General features: G+C 35.8%; 1 protein-coding gene across 1 annotated transcript in view; it reads left to right on the forward strand.

Moving 5' to 3' along the window:
• The window catches only part of TTN (titin), a 253,250-nt gene that overhangs the window by 77,477 nt on the left and 149,257 nt on the right, over nucleotides 1–26,516 (forward strand). The window contains exons 87-112 of the mRNA XM_030485587.1: nucleotides 89–367; nucleotides 865–1,152; nucleotides 1,295–1,573; nucleotides 1,659–1,937; nucleotides 2,036–2,314; nucleotides 2,856–3,143; nucleotides 3,282–3,569; nucleotides 4,107–4,397; nucleotides 5,121–5,408; nucleotides 6,405–6,497; nucleotides 6,619–6,901; nucleotides 7,154–7,334; nucleotides 7,680–7,769; nucleotides 7,852–8,119; nucleotides 8,217–8,477; nucleotides 9,056–9,265; nucleotides 9,374–9,451; nucleotides 9,565–9,591; nucleotides 10,262–10,309; nucleotides 11,160–11,216; nucleotides 11,320–11,397; nucleotides 11,686–11,937; nucleotides 12,607–12,699; nucleotides 13,262–13,339; nucleotides 14,015–14,083; nucleotides 15,339–15,413. Of these exons, the coding sequence (XP_030341447.1) occupies nucleotides 89–367; nucleotides 865–1,152; nucleotides 1,295–1,573; nucleotides 1,659–1,937; nucleotides 2,036–2,314; nucleotides 2,856–3,143; nucleotides 3,282–3,569; nucleotides 4,107–4,397; nucleotides 5,121–5,408; nucleotides 6,405–6,497; nucleotides 6,619–6,901; nucleotides 7,154–7,334; nucleotides 7,680–7,769; nucleotides 7,852–8,119; nucleotides 8,217–8,477; nucleotides 9,056–9,265; nucleotides 9,374–9,451; nucleotides 9,565–9,591; nucleotides 10,262–10,309; nucleotides 11,160–11,216; nucleotides 11,320–11,397; nucleotides 11,686–11,937; nucleotides 12,607–12,699; nucleotides 13,262–13,339; nucleotides 14,015–14,083; nucleotides 15,339–15,413 (4,800 nt within the window). The remainder of the gene's footprint in view (nucleotides 1–88; nucleotides 368–864; nucleotides 1,153–1,294; nucleotides 1,574–1,658; nucleotides 1,938–2,035; nucleotides 2,315–2,855; nucleotides 3,144–3,281; nucleotides 3,570–4,106; nucleotides 4,398–5,120; nucleotides 5,409–6,404; nucleotides 6,498–6,618; nucleotides 6,902–7,153; nucleotides 7,335–7,679; nucleotides 7,770–7,851; nucleotides 8,120–8,216; nucleotides 8,478–9,055; nucleotides 9,266–9,373; nucleotides 9,452–9,564; nucleotides 9,592–10,261; nucleotides 10,310–11,159; nucleotides 11,217–11,319; nucleotides 11,398–11,685; nucleotides 11,938–12,606; nucleotides 12,700–13,261; nucleotides 13,340–14,014; nucleotides 14,084–15,338; nucleotides 15,414–26,516) is intronic.

Genomic DNA, 26,516 nt, shown 5'->3' on the forward strand with positions numbered 1-26,516 from the left:
CACTATATTTTAAAATTTCAAATTTTACAATACTAATAATTATTGCATTGTTGGTTTTAAAATATTTGTGACTTGCATCTCATTGCAGAACCTGCAGTCATTGTAGAGAAGCCAGGCCCAGTCAAAGTCACAGCAGGAGACTCGTGTACTCTGGAATGCACAGTAGATGGCACACCAGAGCTTACTGCTAGGTGGTTTAAGGACGGGAATGAACTGTCCACTGACCATAAATATAAAATCAGTTTCTTCAATAAAGTATCTGGGCTTAAGATCCTCAATGCAAGACTAGAAGACAGTGGAGAATATACTTTTGAGGTGAAAAACAGTGTTGGTAAAAGCAGCTGCACAGCTTCAGTGCACGTCTCAGGTTAGTTGACTATTCTTTTTGAGTCACATCTGGTCCTACAGTTCCTTTATAACACCTTCAGATAGCAAACTGATTTTCAAGACTGGCAGCCTGAGAGACTCATTGTTTGTATAATCTTAGGAGTACTTGGCATGGCACTTTAACAGACATCTAGAATGGATGCCTATCTACCCTCTGAGGGGCAGTTGTTGCAAGGGCTTGATTTCTTTGGCTTTAATCTACATGTCTTCTTGGACAGCTGGTGCAAGCTGGTGCTTGTGAAAAAGAAATGCAAAAATAAAAGGTGTCCCTCAAAAGTGTGAATGAAAGTTCCAACACATCCTTAACCATCAACTATCTGTTTTTTGATGACTTAAGTGTGTAGGAACAGATTGCTTAAGCAGATATATCAGAAGAAATTTCACTGATTTTATTCTGCATGGGAAACTTTCTGCATTTTAAGCTCCTCTATGGTATTTATTTCTTTTTTTTTTTTTTTCATTTAAAAAAAAATGCAGATCGTATTATACCTCCTTCTTTCACAAGAAAACTGAAAGAAACATATGGTCAGCTGGGTTCTTCTGCTGTACTGGAGTGCAAAGTTTATGGGTCACCACCTATTCTTGTTTCCTGGTTTCATGATGGAGAGGAGATTATCAGTGGAGACAAGTATCAGGCTACTCTTACAGACAATACCTGTTCTCTGAAAGTGAATGGACTTCAGGAATCTGATATGGGAACTTATTTGTGCACAGCTAGTAACGTAGCTGGGTCTGATGAATGCAGCGCATTTTTGAGTGTTAGAGGTCAGTATCAATAAGAAGCCAGAGTCAGAGGGCACAAATATATTTTCAGAAAGACTTAATTCTTTGTTCTGTACATATTTCTTATTATTATGCTCTTCATCAGAAGTTGAAATGTACTTCTCTGTTTTATTTGCATGCTCAGAACCACCATCTTTTGTGAAGAAACCTGAACCACTGAATGTTTTATCTGGGGCAAACATAACCTTTACCAGTATCATAAAAGGCTCCTCTCCACTGGAAGTTAAATGGTTTAGAGGTAGTGTTGAGCTGACACCAGGACACAGATGCAATATCACCTTGCAAGATTCAGTTGCAGAACTGGAGCTATTTGATGTACATCCGCTTCAGAGTGGAGACTACACTTGTCAGGTCTCTAATGAGGCAGGGAAGATTTCTTGCACAACACATCTTTTTGTCAAAGGTTTGTCCAGACTACTATTTCTTATGCTTCTAAAAATGATATCTTGGCTTTATTTAATATGTTTTCTTCCTGTTGTTCATTATAGAACCAGCCAAATTTGTGAAGAAGGTGAATGATTTAGGTGTAGAGAAAGGAAAAAATTTAATCTTGGAATGCACATATACGGGTACTCCACCAATTTCAGTGACATGGAAGAAAAATGGAGTAAAAATAATGCACTCTGAAAGGTGTAGCATCACCACTACAGAAACATCTGCCATACTGGAAATACCTCATAGCAAACTAGAAGATCAGGGGCAATATTCTTGTCATATCGAAAATGATTCTGGACAAGATAATTGTCATGGTGCAATCACAATACTAGGTGCGTCAAGCCACCATCACTTCATCGAGTGTTATTTGAACTACTGATGGTCATTGTGCAATACCTTTTTGTGCTAATGATGTATATTTGTTCTTCAGAACCACCTTACTTCATTACACCCTTGGAGCCAGTGCAGGTGACTGTTGGGGATTCTGCATCCTTACAGTGCCAGGTTGCTGGAACACCAGAAATGATTGTATCATGGTACAAAGGCGATACAAAGCTGAGAGGAACTGCTGCTATGAAAATGCATTTTAAAAACCAAGTTGCCACTCTGGTTTTCAGCCAGGTAGACAGTAGTGACAGTGGGGACTACATCTGCAAAGTAGAAAATGCTGTTGGGGAGGCTGCTTCATCATCTTTGCTGACAGTTCAAGGTGAATATTTAATTAAAAAACATAGGAAAATGGTGTATTTTTCTTAAGTATGTTTGCTATTTCAAAAGAAAAAAAAAAAACAACCCAAGATTACCTTTCCACGTTAAACACTTTACGGTTTCTTGACTTGTCTTGTCCCTTCATTACTGTCTTCTCTTAACAAAGGTCTACCGGTGAAGCTAATTAAAATATGTCTCTTACTGACCACAGCTCTTCCGCAGGGATACAAGCTTCTGTATCTTCCTTTCCCATTGAGGATATTTCTTTGATTGTTTCTACCATTAGCGGTCCTGAGGTTTTAATAGGGTCACTGGGTGTAACTGATGGCAGAATGGTTATATATTTTCCTGAAAACATATGCTCAGTGCTCTTTTCACATCAGGTTCCAAATAAATGATATGCTGAATAAAATTTTTAATCAGAAGTTACAAGTAAAAATCCAGCATACTCTACAGTATATTAAGCAGTGATTATTGTTGACTACAACAATAGGTGCGTATCTTCTGAAAGCCTTCATTGTACAATACCTGTTTTCTTACAGAGCGTAAACTTCCTCCTTCTTTTACGCGAAAATTAAGAGATGTCCATGAAACTGTTGGCTTACCAGTTACATTTGATTGTGGCATTGCTGGTTCAGAACCTATAGAAGTATCTTGGTTTAAAGACGGTGTACGCATAAAAGAGGACTACAATGTTCATACATCCTTCATAGATAATGTAGCAATTCTTCAGATTTTGAAGACAGATAGGAGCCTTATGGGGCAATATACCTGCACAGCTACCAATGCAATTGGGACAGCTTCTTCTAGTGGCAGGCTTGTCCTTACAGGTCAGTGGGCTATGAAATATTTAATGGAAATATCTCAAAACTAACTTTATATATGGATTTAGTATTGTACAAATTATTTCACATAGGTTTAAAGCAAATCAGGATTTTAAACTGATGTTTTTTTATTTCACTCTTCAGAAGGGAAGACTCTTCCATTTTTTGATATCCCAATTACACCTGTGGATGGTATTATTGGAGAAAGTGCTGACTTTGAGTGTCACATCTCTGGAACACAGCCTATTAAAGTCACTTGGGCAAAAGACAACCAAGAGATTAGAACAGGAAGAAACTACCAACTCAGTTATGTAGACAACACAGCCCACTTGACGATCTTGAGAGTTGACAGGGGAGACTCTGGACAGTATACATGCTATGCTAGCAATGAAGTTGGAAAGGAGTCTTGCACAGCTCAGCTGACTGTTAAAGGTATTGAATAGCTAATACATTGTGTGTACATTTTTCTGTCTTTAATTATAAAGGATGTTAGTCTTATTGCTGCAAGATAAGTTTGAGAAAAACTTTTGAGATATACCTTGAAAGTACCTGGAGATACCTATGGGTCTCTGAAGGGGATTAGGATTGGTCACCGACAATGACGGGAGGAGAAATGAATGAATATTTTCTTTGGATTAGTTTCTTTATAGGCTTTGGTCGATTTCTTTCTTGAGAACTCGACAAAAATCTTGGGGTTTTTATATGGCATTTGGCATAAATCCATGTAGGAGGATTTTATTTTTCAAATAGGAAAATCAACTATGACAGTGACTGTAAGAGCAAGACACCTGCTGTTTATCTTAGCATGCTTTCACTTAAAAAAACCCAAATATCCTGTTTAAATGAGAGCAAGTATCAATTCCCCGATGATGAACTTTTTCTTGAAATATTTTCTTTAGAATTTTCCATTTTCATTTGATTCATAGAATTTGAATAAGATGTTCTTTTTTCTTTTTTCTTTTTTTCCAGAACGAAAATCTCCACCTACTTTCACTAAGAAACTATCTGAAGCAGTAGAAGAAACAGAAGGGAATGAACTTAAACTTGAGGGCCGTGTTGCCGGCTCTCAGCCTTTGACTGTTGCTTGGTATAAAAACAATCAGGAAGTTCATTCAAGCCCTCATTGTGAAATATCTTTCAAAAATAACACCTTAATTTTGCACATAAAGTGCGTAGAGCAATCAGATGCTGGTTTATATACCTGTAAAGTGTCCAATGAAGCAGGAAGCGTGTTGTGTACGTCTTCTGTTGTTATCAGAGGTTAGTTGAAGTCTTATTTTACTTTGCTTCTTACTTCTCTTTGTTGCATGTTAGTTGAAAACATACAGCTTCTATCTTATGAGCTGGTTTTACTTACCTTAATTTGTCCAGCAGTAATTTGTCCTGAGATGGACAGATTAAACTGAGTTAAACCACAAAATCGAGGAATTCTTTTCATTTTTTTTATTAAAATAAAACAATATTTTTCAAGGAGGGGTTTCTTGTTCACTATTTGCTGTAACTGCTCTAAATTGAACATTGAAATCTTTGTGACATTCCTGTTGAATTTTTAATCATCCTCTTTTCATGGAAAAACAGCTTTTCTGTGCAATTTCACCTAAGCTTGTGCAGCCTTGACAGTATGTTGTAGCAGCATGGCACCTCATCGTAATACTATCGCAGGAGATTGCATATTTTTTTCTTTACAGGTGCTTATATAGTTTTGCAGCCTAATAGCAGTGTTTTAATTCTTCTAGTATTTTTTGCATGTGAATGTCCTTGCTGTGTGGAGTAAAGATATTTCTTGCATGTTTGCATAGAAAACATACTGTCTTGATACTTATTCTGTTTTCTAACACTATGATTGACATCCTCAGACTTCTGTTTATCCTTCTTCATTCCTTGCCACTGTCTTCTTAAGAATCACATGTATCTCCTTTTCTCTTACATTCTTAATCTTACTTTCCTCCCTTGAGTATTCACTCAAGCATTTTCATATTCCAGAACCTAAAAAGCCTCCAGTTTTTGACCAGCCTCTTCAGCCAGCAGCAGCAGAGGAAGGTGATACTGTACAGCTCAGCTGCCATGTCCAAGGATCACAGCCAATCCGGATTCAGTGGCTGAAGGCAGGGAGAGAAATAAGAGCTTCAGACAGATGCACCTTCAGCTTTGCTAATGGAGTAGCTCTTCTAGAACTTGCTGCAATTACCAAATCCGATTCAGGAGAATATGTATGCAAAGCTTCAAATGCAGCTGGCACTGACACTTGCAAATCTAAAGTGACTGTTAAAGGTACAATAACATGGAGATAATCAACATGTATGACAAAAATTTAAACCAAAATTCCATCCCACTTTGTTTTCTGTGGAACAAAAATGTTAATAATCTAATAGAAACAATTAGTATATTTTAGTTATTTGCAAAACCACACAATCTGGGAAGACAGTATATTTGAAAAACAGCTATACATAAATAGGACATAAGCAGTGGGAGATCAATGTCAAATCAACACTATATTCTTCCCCAAAAGACTAAGAATTTAGTTTCTAAATCTAAACACTAAATTTATGAAAAATGCAAGCTAAATGAGTGAAATTACTTGGACATGCAAATTTTATGGAAAGGATGGGAATAGTGGTGTTTATTGAAAAAAAATACAGAAGGGATTTGATTGAGCATGTGGCCTTCGAAGCTGGTAGCTTCAGGACTGTTACATTTAGAACTTTTAGCTGAAAGCAAATATGGTCTAAGCATGTGTCTTGCCATGTATGTCTTGCCTTACCATTGCATAGAAGACGTAAAAGTTCAGTAATATGTAGAAATAGTGTATTATTTACTATGTGGGTAGTCACAAGGCTAAGAACTGAGCAAAAGAGAAAAAAAAAGAATGTAACAGTCACTGATAAAAAAATGCAAGTAACTTCAAGAATGAAATTTCAGAAATAGACAGAAATGAGAAACCTCGCCAAAAACTGATCCATTTTAGAAAGTGAGGCTTCTTCTTTGCCTATGTATCTACGAATTTGCATCCATGCAGAATATAAATGACCTGACTGAAATTAATGAACACCACAATATGGCCCACAGTGTTCAGTTTCATCTGGAAAGTAAAACGCAAGTTAATTAAAACACCATAAAAGCATTTTGCATTTTTATCTCTTGCATACTATTTTGTTCCACCTTTGTAATTAATTCTTTTTTTACCATTCCTTTGGAAACATCATCATGCATGAACATAAATTATTACATGAAACCATCTGTTTTAATTGTTTGACTCTATTTTTTTAGGAAAACCAGCAGCTGCACCAGCAGCTAAGAAAGCAGAACTGGAAGGAAAACTTTATTTTGTGTCAGAGCCTCAGAGTATCAAAGTCATGGAAAGTAAGAATTCTTTTCAAAAAGTACATTGTCTTCTATTTGCCTTTACCTTTTGTTTGAGATTATGTCCTGCTCTCATAGACAGCTGGAAAGACTTAGCTTCCTCGTTTGCATCTTTCTGCAGAGACTGTTGCAAAATTTATTGCAAAAGTTGGAGGAGACCCAATTCCAAATGTTAAATGGATGAAGGGAAAATGGAGGCAACTCAACCAGGGAGGTCGCATCACAATCCAGCAGAGAGGAGATGAAGCCAAACTAGAAATAAAGGACACAATAAAAACTGATTCTGGCATGTACAAATGCGTAGCTTTTAATCAACATGGTGAAATTGAGAGGAGTGTAAACCTACAAGTTGAGGAAAGAAAGAAAGAAATTGTTGAAGGGGATCTCAGGGCAAAACTAAAAAGGTACATGGAAAGGTTTTATAGATTAATTTGCCATCAACACAGAAGAAACATTTTTTATTATATATCTCAGATCAAGATATATTTTTTTAATATTCATTAAACATGAATAACTTATAAAAGTAGAAGCACCTGACTAGACAAAACTAAAGGATTCCACTCCACAGTGCAGCTTTAAGCTGATTCATTTTTTCATTGAACAACTTTATGTGAATGAAGCATTGCATATTTAACTTATGTCATTGCTTTGAATAGCACTCCGAAAAGGAAGGAAGGAGAGGAAGAGCAACCTATTGATATCTTGGAACTTCTCAAAAATGTGGATCCCAAAGAATATGAGAAATATGCTCGCATGTATGGAATTACAGATTTCCGTGGCCTCCTGCAAGCCTTTGAGTTACTAAAGCAAACCCAAGCAGAAGAAAGCCACAGATTGGTAAGATACAGTGTGACTTCAGCGTTGGCTTTGTTAAGAGTGACATGGTTCCTTTGAACAGATTTGTTGTCCGCACTCTGATGTTACTGTGTGTGCAGGAATTTCTGGCTCCTCTTTAGTCTTTTACAGACAGTTCTCAATTTCTTGCGCACTCAAACACAAGAAGAAGGAATGGGCCTTCTGGCTGTCTTCCTAACTTGGCTGCAATTTTTAAGATGGGAAGATAACGCTAGTTACAGTAGAGTTACAGAAAATTTGATGTAGGAACTAATTCTATGTTGGATAACCATGACACCTTGATATTTAGTATTCTTTAAATTTTTAGTATATTCTGCCTTTTTACAGGAAATTGAGCTTACAGAAAGAGCTCAAAGAGAAGATCAGGAGTTTGATGAACTTGTAGCTTTTATTCAACAACGACTCTCACAAACAGAGGTAACACATTTTTGGACTGATTTGTGAAATATTCAAACTCATAACAGGGAACTTGAAACTAATTTAAACTAATATTTTTCAGCCTATTACTCTGATCAGAGACATTGAAAATCAGACGGTTTTAACAGATGAGGATGCTATCTTTGAATGTGAGATTAAAATTAACTATCCAGAAATTAAACTTTCATGGTACAAGGGAACCCAGAAGCTGGACTCCAATGACAAGTATGAAATTAGAATTGAAGGTGATCACCACATACTGAGAATCAGGAATTGCCAACTTGAAGATCAGGGAAATTTCAGAATAGTGTGTGGACCACACATTGCTAGTGCCAGGCTAACTGTGATCGGTAAGTGTGCTTTTGAAGTATGTATTTGAATTAAATTCCACTTTAATTATTGCACTGTCTGATGTCTGCTAAAATGTATGTTTTAACATGCTAATAGAACCTGCAGTTGAGCGGCATCTCCATGACGCTACTTTCAAGGAAGGAAACACATGCACGCTGTCCTGTCAGTTCTCTATCCCAAATGCCAAGTCTCAGTGGTATAGAAATGGGAGACCCATTAAGATAGGAGGGAGATATTCAACACAAGTGTCTGACAAAGTACACAAACTCATCATCAAGGATGTTAGAACAGAAGACCAGGGACAATATACCTGCAAGCTTGACAATCTAGAAACAACTGCAGATCTGGCCATTGAAGGTTTGTAAACAGATATAAAATCTCTTTGTTACGGTAGTGATAAACTATTTCTGGAGGTTCTATAATAGAACAAATGAAAATAAAAGGAATTTCTTAAAAATGTATTCCCAAACTTGAAAACGGACTAAACAAGAAAGTTTGCAGTCTTTTCTCTTTGGACGACGTGTCATATTTCTGTAAGTTAGTATTTTTGACTAAATCATCATAACTAATATCCCCTGGCCCTCAAACAATCTGTGTCATGCTTGCTCTTATTTTCTTTTTCTCTGATACTCTTATATTTTCCTTGGACTTCCTCTTTTTCTTAATTACTCAGTATCTTTCATTTCCTTAATGACTTCTCTTGTATAATTTATCTGCACAGCAACCTTCTTATAGTTGTACTCTTACGTCTTCTAATCTTCAGTCTTACATAGAAAACTTCAAGAAGATGGAATTCCTTTTGCTTACTCTACGTTTTCAAGATCTATCTTTTATTATAATGTAGCTATTATTATGAAAACAATGAGAAGGAATTAGATAAGCTAAATGGCCTGATGATGCATAACAATTAATATATTTTTTGTTTCTAAAAACAGCAGAACCAATTCAGTTCACTAAGAGCATACAGAACATTGTAGTGAGTGAACACCAGTCTGCAACCTTTGAATGCGAAGTGTCTTTTGATGATGCAGTTGTGACATGGTATAAAGGCCCCACTGAACTGAGAGAGAGTCCCAAGTACAGCTTCAGAAGTGAAGGTCGCTGTCATTATATGACCATTCACAACGTTAATGCAGAAGATGAAGGTAAAAATGCATGGAATATTTGTGCCGAAGCTCTTTTTTTATCTGATTTTGTTGTCTGTTTTTCTAATGGTAAAGGCATATAAATATAAACATTCTTGGCTGTTACAGGTGTATACTCTGTAATTGCTCGTCTTGAACCAAGAGGAGAAGCAAGAAGCACTGCAGAGCTCTATCTGGTAACCAAAGGTTAGTGAATTTGCTGAACAAATTTATGATCATAACCATAAGCAAATTTGTGAGTTTGAGCATGACTCTGGAAATATAAATAGTTCTAAAAGAAATTTAATATTCTTTTGCAGAAATCAAACTGGAGTTGAAGCCACCAGGTAAAGATGATGAGCAAGATTGGCACAAGATCAAGTCTACACTCTGTCATAGATTTAGTGCTTTGCTCTGCTCTACTTTTTATTTTCAAACAATTTTTTCCTTATTATAGTAAGTTAAACCTAGACCCTGAAAAAACATTCCTCATCAGTAGACATGAGAAGCTATTTATTCTAATAAATAGTGGCAGTGAATACCTTGGTAACTCCAAAATCAGTGATAATGTGTTTTAAAATCAGCATAAAATTTTGTACATTCTCCAAAACACAAAAGTTAATTTTTGTTTCAATGACTGAGGAGTAGAACAATTAAGAGGTACCAATGAGTAGATTTTATATCCTCTGCACAACTGAAAATATATAACCAAGGATGCAGAATGGGTAGCAATGATCTCCTTATGATATACAATGATCTTTTCTGACTGTTCTTAAGAGCCTATTCCAGAATTACACAGGAATTATTTAGAAATAAAATGAAACAGTGTAGAGTCTAGCCAGATTGAAAGATTAATGTAATTAATTATCTATTGATCAGCTAGCTTAAACTTGAGGAGCAGCCTACAGTCTTTTTATGCTAGAATAACCAAGATTAAAGCACCATGAACGTTGTTGGGGATAGCATATTCAAATCTATTTTTTTATATTAATTCAATTAAACATTTTGATTTTCTAGATGTTCCTGATGCCAAGGTTGCAGTTCCACCTCAAAAAGCAGCTGAAGGTAGGTTAACATACATGTTCCACAGTGCTGTTTTATATCTGCTCTAAGGCAGCAAGCCAGTGGGAACCTCAGAGAAAAATCTTAGTGATAAGATCTAGTTAATTGTCTTTATACAAATATAATACGAGCAAGGCTAGGCTTGGATAGGCTTGTTTTGCTGTGTGGAAAACTATACACAGATAATGGTAGGAACGAAGCTTTCTCTTTTAAAAAGGTTGTGTCTTTTCCTTCTTGTTTTCCTATCAGTCTCTTGTTCACTCCATCTTCCTCTTATTTCCACTTTCCTTTTCTGATCTTTATTTTCACCTTTTCTTCTTTTTACCAAAGAAATAGCTTTTAAACAAGCTGCCTGAATTACTACTCTTTGGAGGAAAACAAAATAAAATTCTTTTTAAGTCATACAATAGGTTGTATTTTTATTGCAAATAGTCTCTCCCCAGGGTCTGGTATTTGCCTATAGACTTCAAACATTGTATGTATTTCTGTTACGTTCAAGAGTTTACTATGAACCTTAGAAGTTCAATCTCCTGTGTGTTATTTCCAGGAAAATTTGGTAAATACTTTCAGTGGCAGCAGGAAGGGGAAGATTTATATTTAGATTAATTACTATCAGCAAAGATAGGAGAGTGATGGCAGTAAAGAAAATAAAGCTGAGAAGGGTCAGAATTCAAATAAAGGTAGACTGGGGATTTCCACTCAAAATATAATCTTCCACCTATAGTAAACAGAACGAGCAACATGCTGCAATAAAATCATCGCATCGATTTTCCAAATGCACTAGGATTTTTCTTCATTTACAAGAAAGCATCCTACTCATGTTTTATTCTATATGTTTTGTTTTTCCTATAAGCTGCCCCTATTCCTATTCTTCTACCTCTTGTTCCACCACCAGAGGAGAAAAAGCCAGGTAAGAATACATAAAGCATTTGGACAGTGTGTGCATGTTTAATTATGACAGTTGGTTGGGGTTTTAATTTAAATTTAAAAAAAAATTTTTTTTTTTTTTTGAGCAGAAAAAAAGGTTCCGGTAAAGAAAGTCTCCAAAAAGGTGGTTAAAAAAGGTCCTGAAGAAGTTCCACCATCAAAAGGTAACTTTCCTTTTTTAAAAATTTTTTTTTCTTTAATTTAAAAATCATAACATTACCTTGGGGAAACAAGGTAATTTGTTTCAAATTATCTTGAATCAATCAAATCAGTTTGGGTTTTGTCCTTATGTTAAAAACATACACATTTGAAATCCAAGCTAATTAGGACTGCTTAAAAAAAGTCACTTCTTTAAACTGTGAGGGTGAAATCATTTCATTAACTGCAAACTTCCATTACACCTTGCAAATTCCAGGCTATGAGATTAATAATCTATTTTATCAATTTTTAAGTTCCGGAGGTGCTGCCAGAGAAGCCCAAAGAGATCAAAATAACATCCATGGCAAGGAGAGAAGAGATTCATGAAGAAAAGAAGGAAATATATGAAGAGCCCAAAGAACCTTATGAAGAATGGGAAGAAGATTATGGAGAAGACCACGAATATTATGTCAAGGAAGAAGGCTATGATGAAGGGGAAGAGGAATGGGAAGAAGCTTACGAGAAAAGAGAAGTGACTTATGAAGAAAAACGAGTCATTCATGAAGGTATTTTAATTATACTATTTATTTCTTCTCTTTTTTACTTGTTATTAAGGCCCAAAAATTTTGAGCCAGATAGATTTTTTTTTTTTTTTTTTTTTTTTTTTAGTTTTTACTGGTTGCTTTTTTTTTTTTACAAAACTAGAACCTTAATAAGCTTCCAAGTCTTAATTGGCACTTCATGACAAGACAAAGACTTTAGTATGGTGAGTTGTAAATGCAGATAGAAATCAATACATTATAATTTGGTTGGCAATGGAACGTTTAAAACTTGATCTTTAAAACCTAATATGAGTTAGCAGTTTGTAAAGATATGTGACATTTTCACTTGTTTTGGATATTTCTTCTCATTTTCATGTATTCTAGATAAAATTGATTTAGGTGGAATGTTTCACACATTATTTTCTTGATGTTAGTAGCTGTATTTTACAATTCCTTGCATACTCTAACTATCTTGGGTGGTAGTAACACGTATGCCTCTAGGAACAGTATTTGGCTCTGATGAGGAACCATCAAACTTGGAAATAAGCAGAAAATTTGACTGCAACAATTGGATCTCCAAAACTCTCTTAAACTTACATAAACTTACAATGGCACAACTAATAACTTTTGTGTGTATCAAGCCTTGAGACAATGCATTTTTCATCATCGAACAATGTTGGGTTTTTTTTTAAGTTGTTGAAGTTCCTAAGAAGCCTGTGCCTGAGAGAAAACCACCAACAATTACAGCTGGAAAGAAGGAAAAGAAAGAAGTAACAGTTCATAAAGGTATGACTTTCCTGCAAACCTAATAGGAACATGCATATTAAGATTTCTCATGCATCCTTTTCAAGCTGGCCTGTGCTGTTTATTCCTATTTCCTTGAATAGGAGAAAAGTCTCTTTATGTTGGACGGTGACATAAGCAAGGCTTATGGCAGCCTTTCCTCTTCTCCCGTCCTCATAATTTCGAGCAGAGACAGAATAGTGGCACTGGTGGTTGAAGCAAACCAAGAATTGCTGGAAAAATCAAGCTGAGCTTTCGTTATCTTTCCTACCCACATTATATTTGCCTTGGGCTTGGGTGGTGTTTTTGACCCAGTGAATGCTGCACTTCTGAGAAGTGTCCTCCATTTAGATCACTGTATATCTCTCAGGGGAGCGTAGGTCTGATCACTTGTTTCACAAGTGCCTTTACCAACGAAGTTCACCACTACTGAATGATGTGCTGAACAATGCACAGGATGCACAAAGTTTATAACATCCTAAAACAGAAAATAGCATTATACCTGGTTTGTGTCCAGAAACTAATTTGCAAGATTATTTAAATAATATATTTGAATCACTTACAGTTGTCAAGAAACCTGTCGATGAAAAAGTGGAGATAAGTGCTCAGAGGGTTGCAGAAGAAAAGGTCAAACGGGCTGAGGGTAACTACTGTTTAACTACCTTATTGTCACTTTACATGAAAGTAGTGGCTATTCTTACTTAGCTGATCTTCATATACCTTGTCTTCATATGATCATGGGTCTTATCAATTTTTCAGTCTTTGAAACATGTAATAAAAGCTTCTGCTGAATTGTATAAAAGCAAACTGAAAAGGTTTTTAGGGGAAAATGTTAAATGCAGATGCTAACCACCAATACTTTAAGAAAGGAAGTGAGTGCAAAATTGCACTGGGTGTAATGGCATGTTTCATTCTAAGTTGAAGAGTTAAAATCCCCATCTTTCTCAGATTTCCATCTTGACCTGTCTACCAGGATATCTTGGTTAATTTTTCAGTTACGAAATAAAGATGCACCCTTATTCCCCTGGTGACCACCTCCTCTTGTTTAGCAGTTCCCGTTCTGCATCAGGAGTCTCTCAGCTGCAATTCAGTTATATGTCAGGCTATAACCTGTGTACTAAATGCCCTGAGTTACCCAGCCTCTTTAGAAGGTATCAGTAAAAAATTGCTACCTTCTGTCTAATGCATGGTTTCAAGGGGCCTAACTTAGCTACTGAGTTAGATTATGTTTGTCTTTGTTGTACTTTCAACATCATTGCTAGACTTATGATATCTTTTATAAATATATGACTGAGTAACAAAATTTTAATGCCAACAGTTACCAAGAAAGTTCTACCACCAAAACCTACACCGATGATCGTTGAAGAAAAAATTATGAAAAAGGAAGGTACAGATCGGCATCTTTCAATTGCAGCACTCTGTGTGTTCTTGTGCTTCTTGTGAATATGTGGGCCTGCGTGTATGTATCAGGATCTATTGTACTAGTCATGTTGTGACTAGTCTCAGTGTTTAAACAATATGTGTACCATGCTTTTATCTTTCATAAAGTCTGTTTTTAATATGTTTGTGGCCCGCCTTTTGATTCTTGTTTAAACAACCTAGAGGATATTGCAGTGTGATTTAGCTTTTTCTTCATCTCTTCTGTCTGCTGGCCTATGCTTACATAATAAGCATAATTTTTGCTTAGTGCCCCAAAGTTTCCTTGAAGAACTGCCTTTACAATTCTTCTTAAACACTATTTCCAAAAGCCTGTGCATGCATTTATTTTCTATTTTCAAGTTAATGATGTCTGTCTCTTAGTCTTTAACAGATGCTAAATATTATAATTGAATGCTTGTTTTGTGTTCAGTATTTTAAAATATAAATACTGTCTAAATATGTCTAAGACTTAAATGTGAAATACAGATACAGATTTGATAAGAACTCACATGCTGATTACCACTAATGTGGATCTAGAATACAAAACACTAAAACAAAATCCTATTTTTAAAGTACCGACAGTAGAAACATGGACTGTTTCAGAAGAAAAGATGTCAGTTTCTGTCCACAGACAAGAAGAATATTCATATGTCACAGGTATGTACAAACCCAAAAATCTGTGCACCCAAATCAAAGCAATCTTCCAATCCTAATAGATTTCGTTTAATCTTTTGTTACATATGGCAAATTACATATTTAGACACATCTATATTTGTTTTCAATATGTATTGCTTCTCTTTGTTCATTGTGTTACATAGCCTCAGTTTTATTTAGATTAATAAATGTCAACATTTCAACTATTTTATTTTAACATTGTTTAAATGCTTTTCTTTGAAGAGCCAACAGAGCATGAGAAAACAGTTGAAGAAAGATTCTTTGAAGCTGTTTACCCAATTGAAGGTAGATTGATTAAGAGACTAATCAATATTTAAGATTTTTTTAAACAATTCAAATCTGTAGTTAACCAAAAAATCATTCTGAGATTTTCACATGCTGTTGGTTTTTTAGATGAATTTTTTTTTTTTGTTTTCATATTAGCTTATGTGTTTCAGTGACCTTCTGTACTGGACACACATAATATCTTCTTAAAAGTTTTTTAGATTCACTACAGACATTGATATTTCCTATTTCCAAATTTAATTTCTTTAAAATTCCTATTGTAGCACATAAGGAAGTTGAAGAGGAAGAGGAGGAGGAGGAAGTAATTTCTACAGAACTGGAGATTCCACGTGCTGAAGGTGAATAAAATCTTTGTATCATCATGTGCTCCATTTTTCTGAACTTCCAGGTTAACTGCTTGTACCACTCTTTACCAAAGGATAGCATATAAGTATGGAAATCTTTCCATCTCTCTATGGCTCTGCTTTCAAATGTTCAAACCCTTCTGCATTTCTAAGTGTCATTCTTCTTCATCATTGCTTTAAATAATTCTTTGAATAGCTTTCTTGAGATGAGCATGTTGTATCTCTTTGACAAGAAAGCATATATTTTTACATAGAGTGTTTGCTTATCCAGTGTGTTGAAAATAGCCTACTGTGATCTTCCAAATATTTTTTGCTGTCTCCTAAGTGTTTACTGCCTATCTCTTTAAAGTGCCTGAGACACCTAAGAGGCATTTTCCAGAAGAAAGAAAGCCTGTTGCTGTTCCTAAAAAAGAAGCAGCTCCACCAGCTAAAGGTATTTCTATTGCACTAGTAAACTGAAGGAAAAAAAAAACCCAAACCAAAAAAACCCAAAAACCACAACAAACACCCCCCCCCCCAATTGTCTTTCAATATATTATTTTTCATGTTTTCTTGAATATATTTATGAATTCACTCAGTATGTGGCTTTGGTTTTGCGTTATCTCCATATGCATTATTTGATTTTGTATTATTTCCATTATCTCCATTCTTTCACTTTTTCATTTATGCTTGTAGCTTGCATTTGTCTCAGCTTTGGCCCTTCTTTTGTCCTAACAATCTTGCACTCGTCATTTGTATTTGTGTTGTGTGGCTTTTGCAGAAAGGGGTATGGTGTTTTTACTTCAACAGAGTGCCATGAAAGGTGATAGCGCAGTAATGTTGACATCAGAATTTTGTACTGTATCATAGTGTCTTTTCCATATAGTCCACTGTATGTCCAAAAGGTTGTACACTGTATTGTGTTGCAGTGGTCAGCTCTTGTCCAGGCACTATGTTCTATAAAGCAATCTTGGATTACTGAAATCTGTATAAGGTGTCCAAAGACTAAAGCTCTCTCACTTTGACAATGTTTTCCAAAGTGCCTGAAGTCCCTAAGAAGCCTGTTCCAGAAAAGAAAGTTGCTGTTGCTAAAAAGGAAGTGGCTCCCCCAGCAAAAGGTACAGCATCTTTTCAATGTGTACTTTAACCAGTCCTGTACTTTCGTACTGTTTTCATAGAATCATAGAATAGTTAGGGTTGGAAAGGACCTTAAGATCATCTAGTTCCAACCCTCCTGCCATGGGCAGGGACACCTCACACTAAACCATGTCGCCCAAGGCTCTGTCCAGCCTGGCCTTGAATACCGCCAGGGATGGAGCATTCACAACTTCCTTGGGCAACCCATTCCAGTGCCTCACCACCCTCACAGTAAAGAACTTCTTCCTTATATCTGATCTAAACTTCCACTGTTTAAGTCTGAACCCATTCCTCCTTGTCCTACCACTACAGTCCCTAATGAAGAGTCCCTCCCCAGCATCCTTATAGGCCCCCTTCAGATACTGAAAGGCTGCTATGAGGTCTCCACGCAGCCTTCTCTTCTCCAGGCTGAACAGAACTGAGAGACAGGCTCAGTGGAGAACTTTCTCAGCCTGTCTTCATACGGGAGGTGCTCCAGCCCTCTTATCATCCTCATGGCCCTCCTCTGGACTTCAACAGCTCCATGTCCTTTTTATGTTGAGGACACCAGAACTGTACACAATACTCCAAGTGAGGTCTCATGAGAGCAGAGGGGCAGGATCACCTCCTTTGTCCTGTTGGTCACACTTCTTTTGATGCAGCCCAGGATACGGTTGGCTTTCTGGGCTGTGAGCGCACACTGCTGGCTCATGTTAAGCTTCTCATTAACCAACACCCCCAAGTCCTTCTCCTCAGGGCTGCTCTGAGTCTATTCTCCACCCAACCTGTAGCTGTGCCTGGGATTGCCCCGACCCAGTTTTCCTTAACTACTATTCACTTCTCATATAAGCTTATGCTAAATATAGTATTTGTGTGGTATTTTGTATGTCTGTTTTCATCTAAGACAAAATCAAAAGCCTTAGAAAGATTACTTAAACATGTTTTAATACCTTTAAAGTTCCTGAGGTGCCTAAAAGACCTGTACCTGAAGAAAAAGTGCACATTCCAGTTCCCAAAGAAGAACCTCCAAGTGCCAAAGGTATATTTAGTGATGGACTGTACATGTTCCTGTGAATATCTTGTTAATTTTTTTTTTAAGCCTATACTAATGTCTGTGTTATAAATTGTGGTTTTTTATTTATAATTCTCTGTGTGTATATATAACAGTTTTTAAGGCCAGTTAACATACTTCAGCAGTTCTTTTTTCAGTTAAGAAATCTTTGATAGGCTTCCAGAGACTGGTTTGATTTGTTCATTTTGTTTAGGTTTTTTTTGGTTGGTTTTGGGGTTTGGGTTGTTTGGGTTTTTTTCAAATATATGTTGCTCTTGTCTTATACCTTTCTATGTTAAGTGTATGAATGTGTTATGTGGTATATCTTGATATTCTTGTAAATGGATTAACAAAATTCTGTAATACTCCAATAAATCTTTGAAATATAGAATTCAGTTATCTTATATTTTATCTTTTTTAAGTGCCAGAGGTGCCTAAGAGAGCTGCCCCAGAGAAAAAAGTTGTTCCAAAAAGAGAGGAAGCTCCACCACCTAAAGGTACACTTAAAGAAATAACATTCTTTTCTTGTTATCGTAAACATCTTGTTTATGTCCAGTTTTGGTTTTGATTCTTAAGTAAAGCTGGGTTTAGTTGTACTTCAGTCGCACTAGCTATGTATCTTTTGAGTCATTTTTGTGGATAACTGTGCTATAGATGCAGTCTTAAAACACTTGTAATTTTAGTTACTTAATGTTGTTATAATTCATATCAATTAAGTGCCAGAAGCACCTAAGAAACCAGCTCCAGAACAAAAAATACCACGTATTCCTAAAGTAGAAGAAGCTCCACCTGCAAAAGGTAAAATGTTGTTCACTGTAATATCATTTATTGTAGTCTTTAGAACATTGCATTTGTCTCAGCTTGCTCAGCTGTTGTATTTTGTAAGCAAAATATGTCCATGTGTAATCTTTTTGAAAGATACATTTCTTTTACATGATTCTTTTGCCAGTTTTGCACTTTATAGATCCTAAAACTAAATACTTTTTTTTTTAAGTGCCTGCAGTTCCTAAGAAATCTATCCCTAAAGAAAAAGTATCTTCTGCTGTTCCTAAAAAAGTTGAGGCTCCTCCAGCTAAAGGTATGCTTTCCAGCAGAAGAATATGCAGTTTCTCAGCTTCTGTTTATATGTTCTGTATTGTTACCCATCACTGATTTGTACTTCTGTGAATTCTGCTGTTCTGATTTAGTGACAATGAATCATTACAGTATGTGGTATGTGTTGTGCAATACTTACAAAAATATTATTTCTAAATATTCAATCTCTGTTGTGTGTTATGAACTCAAAACACTTAAGCAATTCTTTGGAAACTTAGAATTAGCATTTGGGAATATTGCTTTCACAGTGGAATTAGAGAAGAATACATTTAATATTATTATCTTTCAAAGTACCTGAAGTGCAGAAGAAAGCCACTTTTGAAGAAAGAGTTCTTCTTACAGAAGAAAGAATATCTGTTGCTGTTCCAGAGGAAATCCCACTACCTGAAGGTACATTATAAACAGACAATAGTGAGAAACTTGTGCTTTGTCTGCAAGTTTTTGTTCTAAGACCAGATCAAAATACACAAAAGTTTCATGTTAGTTTTCTTGTATGAGTTTTGTGTTGAGAGTTTTACAGATTTGCAGGTAGTTAAGATCTTCCTGAGTGTCGTTTACCATTTCAGTCATGAATGACAGGATCCCACAACATTGACATGAATGGAAACTCTACCACTGAATACAATGATCTTCAGATTAGGTTCTTATGAAATCATAATAAGAAGTACGGATGTAGTGTGGAGTTCAGGCTCTGACATTTAGGATTGTAACCATCCGTTTGTCATGCTCCCTACAAAGCTCCCTGTAGCCCTGCAGATAACAATACTATTTCTCTTTCCAATGTTAGCTTCTCACCAGCTTTTTTAGTTTGCATTCTCATAGTCAGGGAAGGTTGAGATCAATTGTTTAAAGTTAGTATAATTCCAAAATATGTCTGCTTCAGGATAGCTGAAATCAACATTTTGGCCATTTTTATATCCCATTAATAACTAGCCAGTCAAGACAATTTGCATACTCTATTAAAAAAGCATAAGTGAGTTTTTAAAAGCAGATCTGGAAGATATCTAAAATATGCAAATATATATTCATATGGATATTTGCAGTGTTAATTTCTGTTTGTCCCCTGTCCTTCTGTTTGCCTCCCATAAAATTAATGTTTTACCCCAGAATAAGTTAATGTTTTCCCTGATACAGTCACAATTGTTGAAATGCACATGCCAGGCTTTCCTTTCAAATCTTGACATACCCATCTTATCTTGTTCCTCTCCTTCTTACTTTCACATAGCCAGATCAAGGAGCAACCTCTAATTCTTTGACTGTTGTTCCCCCCCCCACCTCAGCTGTTGTGGTAGAGAAGTCTGGGGAGCTGAGGTATTCTGATGGACTGACAATTGACCAGTGAAGGATATTTGAGAGATACAACTGCATACAATAGGGTACATGGGGCATCAAGAAAACACATCATTTAGAGCAAATCATACATATGTGTGTGTGCACAGCACTTTCTGTATTGTATGCAAATCTGTCATTGTCATATAGAACCTGTAAGAATTGGTCTTAATCTTCTCCATCCATTGATCCATGAATCGATACATCCATCCACCAAAAATACTAAAACCAATAATTTTCTTTAAAGAACCAACAGTTGAAGAATGGTCTGAAGAGGAAATGGAGGAAGTATCTATTTCCATTCACAGAGAAGAGGTTTCTGAAGGTACGACTACAGTTCAAGAATGCTAGGCAAAAGCAAAAAGTAATTTGTTTTGTACCATTATACTGTGGCTTAATGTCTACTCTATTCATAAACAAAAAATTACAACTATATAAATGTTACATATCTTATAAATTTTAATGCTAAGGATGCCTACAATTTCTATTACTGGCTTTTGAAAAGTCTAGTAATTAATCCTGTATTGATACAGTGAAAATAATGAGGTATCTCTTGGATGTTGAGAATTATCAGCCCTTTTTTTTTTTTTTGGTGGGGTTTTTTTTTATTTGGTTTGGGTTTGGTTTTTTTTTTACAAAAATTCTCTGTTAGAAGTTCCTCTTCCACCAGGTTGCTTGGATGAACTAAAAGTCCTTCAGAATATCATGGTGCACTCTGGTTCCTCAGACCATTTAGTTGTAAAATTACTATATTGTTTTCACCTGGGAGTTTATTGGTGGTATCATAATGCTGTGAAGGACAGTAACATACATCGATTGACTCAATTTCCATTAAGTCAAATGACACCATGGGAAGTATTTTCAAGGGGTGGCTTTAGTCAAGGAATTTTCTTGATATTTGGGAGAGAGGTTTTATCAAAATTGACAGATTACAACATTGGTGAACTAGTGGACGGAGGACTGGAAAGTGCTTCAAATACTGAGCATTTTCAAACGTTACAGAAATACAAGACAGCAGCTCAATCTCAGTTCCATTTAAATTGCTTGGAGTTTTTCCATTGCCTTCAGAGGGAGCAGGATGGTTTGAATGTAGATTTTGTAATAACAGAGTTGTCTGTTAGCAAAGCACACTGCTTATTCTTGTCTTACAAATATTTTATTGCTTAAAAGGGCCATAAAGACAGTATGGTCTTAACTCAAGTATTTTTTAACTTTACTCTTTCTAAGTGACTGAAGAAGAGTCTTACTACATAGAGGAGAGGGTAACTGTGCCTACAAGAGAGGAAGCCCCACCCACTAAAGGTATACATTCTTTTCATTACAAAATATTGGTTGTTTCATCATTCTGAGTGTTATGTTGCCACTATGTGTTTATCTCCATTTGTGGTTTTTGTATTAAGGAAATGTGTGCTTGTTCTAGTGTTGCTACTCTTTGTAAATGCATGTACTGTAATCTTTTAAAGTGCCTGAGAAGCATAAGAGAGTTGTCCCTGAACCAAAAGTTCCAGCTGCCCCCAAGGAAGCTCCAGGAGTTAAAGGTACAAATCAGTTCCTCATCTGGGTGATGTATCTTCAAGGAAAATATGTTTGGTTTACTGTCTTGTTTCTACATGTTGACATCGGTAGTGTGTGCTTACAGTGATGAATGGTTGTCTCAAATTCCATCTTGTACTGTGACAAGTATTGTTTGTGTTAACTCAGTAAAACACATTGTGATATAGTAAGCAATGAAAAATATTGCATCTTAATATCTTTCTTATCTTCCTTCTTATCTTACTTATTTTTCTAAAGTTCCTGAAGTTCGTAAGAAAGTAGTTCCTAAAGAGAAAGTACCTGTCCCAGTGCCTAAAAAAATGGAGGCTCCACCACCAAGAGGTATACCAGTGGTTTTTTCCTGTTGCAAAAGACACCTTTTTTTTTTTCATGAGTGACATCTTTAACATATATACATGTTGATAAAAAATATATTTTCCATATCAAATTTCTTCAGCAATAAACATGTACTTATGTCCATTTGTCTACAATGTGGCATGTGGTCTGTGTCGTCTTGATGAGATTTATATGTTACTTCATCTTTTATCTTATGCCTGTTTGTGAAATCAACCAAATATTCTAAAGTTGCACAATCTTTTTTAAGAACCTGCAGAAGAATGGGTGCCCACTTTTGAGACAGAAGTTGAAGAACCTCCATCAACCAAAGGTAAAAAACCTGAGAATATTATTATCATGGAAAATTTTTTGTTTGGCCTTGCAGCGTTTGTATTTAGTAATTTTACTTAAATAAATTTGTGTTTGTTAGTATCCGTAACTTATATCTGGATCTCCTCTTTATTTTGACTATTTACTCATCTTTGCACTATGGCTGTAAAGTACAGTCTTCTTCAGTATCTATTTTTTGTTATTGTTGAAGTTTACTTAGCATTTTCTTTTTAAAAAGATCAGATTAAGTAGAAAAAATCTTATGTATGTCTCTACTTCAAATATTGCAATTAAATATCCTTACACTTATTATTTTCAAGTGACTGAAGTACACAGAAAAGTTATCACAGAAGAAAAAGTTGCAGTTGCTAAAAAAGAGGAGGCTCCACCAAAAAGAGGTATAAAATTTTTCAGAGCTACACAATAGAAGTCTTATTTCAGAATACTGATTTGTATTTATAATATCTAATAGTCTACACAAGCTGTAACATTCAGTGTTTGCTGTCTTTTTTTTATTTGACTTGAAGAAATGTCAAGTCCCTGCATTTGTGTTTTGTCATCTGCTAGTGTTAATAAACTGTGATTAATTCAAAATCATTTTAAATAAACTTTTTTTTTTTTTTTTTTAAAAATGCCAGCAGTGCCCAAGAAGCCTGTGCCAGAAGAGAAAGTACCTGTTCCAACTTCACGGAAAGTGGCAGGTCCACCAGCAAAAGGTACACAGGTTTTTTTGAAAGCAGAGAAAGCTTCCAAATATCAGATGTCCATGTTCACCATGCACACCATATTTCTGGTTAATCAAATCCCAGTCTTTCCTGACTTGATTATAAATGAAAAGGACCTTTGTCTTCTCCCCTGCAAAAGAATGCAGAAGGTGACAGAGAACAGCCACACACCTGCATTCCTTGAATTTTCTGGCTACTATTTAACTTCATTGATCACTTTGGCTGCTTAAGTGCCTTGGAAAGCTGAGTTAGCACATTTACTCAGTGAAGAAGTTAAATAAATATGAATGCATATAGATTAAAAAATATTAATGTTTTATAACATTGTCAATATTCAGTGAAGGGTTTCAAACTCACAAATATTTCCTCTGGTTCTGTGATTTTCTTGTGTTTGAAAAGTGATTTTGTTATGTATCCTGTATGTGTGGTGTCCTGTGGGTTAATTATGTTTCTGAAGAGCCCGGAAGCAAATTATTTGCATTTTACTTTCATCTTAATCATTCCATCTTAATTCCCAATGTGTGAATATGCTGTTTGGTTTTGATGTGGTTTTCTCTAAATATCTATTCTTCTAATATGATATATATTATTTTAGTAGATATTATTTTAATATTAAATTATATTTCTGTTGTTACTAAAATTGCAAGGTGTTTCAAAGTGTCTAATTTATCTGCAGAATTTATTCCTAGACCCTCACTCCCCCAAACAAATATCTTCAAAATGCTTAATACATATCTACGTACTGTGCATTAAAGCTTCATCTGTCATTTTCTCTGTTAATTTATGTGCCTTTACATCTGTAAGTCTGGTGTTATTGTTGTGTTCATTATAAGTGTACTATTTCCCCATAATTGTTTGTCCATAATTCTTTTGTATGAACTTCAGAAAGTGTGTCATTTTTTTTAGACTTTAGTATTCTTACAGTTACTATCTTTAAAGTGCCAGAATCACCAAAGAAACTTGCCAGAGAAGAAAGAGTTTCCATTGCTGTTCCAAAAAGAAAAGTGTCTCCACCACCAGAAGGTACTCCTGCCCATGGATTACCATATGAACAGACTGTCCTCATGCAATACCACCAGGCTTCAAGCCTGCTGGTCTGGCACCTTTCTCGAAGTTCTAATGGTAGATTCATAGAACCATTTAGGTTGGAAAATACCCTTAAGATCCTCAAGTCCAGCTGTTAACCTGACACTACCAAGTCCACCACTGTGTTCCACCATAGTCTCAAGGGAACATTAGCAGAGTCTGAGAAACACTAGATGCATATTTTTCCGAATTACTCTGGCTTTGGGAGGTGTCAGAAAATAATAACTAGTTTTCTAAGAACCCCCAAATGGGATATTTGTTATTGTACATTATAATAATCCAGAGAAAAATATTAATGCTAGATTCTGTCTTTGAAGTACCAACAGAAGAAGAACACTGGGCTATGTCAGAGGAAGTATCCATTTCTCTTCACACAGAAAAGGAGATCTCATACACAGGTATGGATGGACTAAAAAGATTCTATGTCCAAATTTACATCTTGTCATCTACTTGAAAAACAAACAAACAACCCAAACAAAACACCAAGAAACACACCAAAAATACAAAACAAAAGACAACAAAACACAAATTTCATGTCCTGTGCAGATCACCCATTTACCCTGAAAGTGAAGCTTGTAGAATACCACAGGACAGTATTCCATTCTCACAGGAGGCTTAAATCTCTCCTCCTGGCTTACTGCTGCTGTAGTGTAAGCCCAACCATTTCACTAGGTCCTCCTTTGCAAATCTTGTTACCTGTCTGACCTCTGAGGGTAAACAGGACAGCCTTTTCCTCTTCTGAACAGAAGCCCTGTCCTTTCCTGTTCCATGGCATCGATTCCTCAGCTAAATCTGAAGGTCAAAGAAAAAACCTTTACCTCTGTTGTTGCTTGACTGTCTATGACACTTAGCACAATACCATATATTGGACCTGCCAGCTCAAGGGCTTTGAACAAAGTCCACAGCTTTTAAAGAAAATTCATTGCTCTATCACTTTTGGAGGCAATCTATTGATTTATGGAAAATGACCCACAAGGTGCCTCATACTTACTACTTTCAGACCCACTTCTGTTGATAAAAACATCATATCCATATCATGAAAGATTAATACAATCATATCAGTGTGAAGTTAAATAATCTGTTCAGTCTCTCTATTGGAGAATTATGGGGAATAGGCAGATCATGAGTACTAAGAGGATGATGGAAGAGGATCTTTGGCTGGCTTTCTGTAAGGGAGGTAATATACCAACTGGTCTGGAAATAAAAAGGTCAAAGCTGAAGGACATTAAATGCAATAGTTCTCCCATGGGATACCAAATAGAGGTGTTGTAGCTAGGACAAAAGAATACCAAGGAACCTGAGCTTCCTCACAATGGCATGCATGTACAAGGCAGTTTTTGTAATTAATTCAACCAAAGATACCAGATCCAATCAGGTTTAGTTGAAGATTTCAAATGCAGGTCTACCTGGCACTTACAATTAAATATAAAGCAAGGCTCTGCTGGAAAATATTTGAAGAGCTGGTCAGTCTTCACATTGCCCCAGAAAATAACTCCCACTTAGCAAGCATCAAGATGTGGTAGCCACTCATGTATACTCACTATAGCTTATCAATCATGAAGAAAGCATATAGAAATTCTCAAATCTGTCACTGACAGAATGGATTACATCTCTTGAGAAGATCAAAGTAGCGTAATTTTCTGTGCAGTTTCCAGTTATATTGGGCAAAAATTTCCCAAGACACCTCCTCAGAAGACAAGACCCATGCACTGCTGTTCTGAAAAAGATAATAAGCTGCTTAAACAGTGTCCACTCTTTTCTGAATAAAACCTGAACATATTCACACCTTAATCTTTTGGAAATTTTTCTGCTTTTATAGGGAATGGCTCATTGCTATGCCTGAACAAGCCACTTTGTAAAGCAATCAACAGAAGAGGGAAAAATACCTTCCTTACCAAGCAATTATTTTGCCTTTAATTAGACCAGAGCTCTGACCCATTCTTAGCCAATCACAAGGTTTTCTCTATGTGCTCTCTCATCTTCATCTCCAGTTTTCTATACAAATCTTTTTTTACCAGTGATTCAGGACTCTTGATCTATTACTGATGTAGTGCAAAGTGTCACTGCTGTGGAGAGGGGCTGTCACAGAGAACAGTGGGATTTAACGATTTTATAATTTGATTCACGAATTTGGATTTTGAGTTCTGCCCTTCATAATTACATGTCCAGTGTCAATAAGTCCATTTGTCTTTCACATCTAAGCCATATATTTGTAAGATATGTTTCTTTGTTTCTTGGCAAGAATATTTTTGCTTTTAAACAACACTTTTAACAGTTCTTAAATGTAAATATACTGTATCTTTTAAGTGCCTGATGTACCAGAGAGGGCTATCATAGAAGAAAGAACTTATCCTCCTAAAAAACTGGCAAGACTACCAGCCAAAGGTATACTGGATAGAGAATTGAAATATGTTATAAATGTGGGGTTTTGTGTCTTTTATGTTCCATGTACAGTGAATACTGATTTGTTTTCTATGCAATGTTCTTCCTTTGATTTAATTCTTATTTGGTAATGCC

The sequence above is a fragment of the Strigops habroptila genome, chromosome 5, assembly GCF_004027225.2.
Source record: "Strigops habroptila isolate Jane chromosome 5, bStrHab1.2.pri, whole genome shotgun sequence".
Taxonomy (NCBI): Eukaryota; Metazoa; Chordata; class Aves; order Psittaciformes; family Psittacidae; genus Strigops; species Strigops habroptila.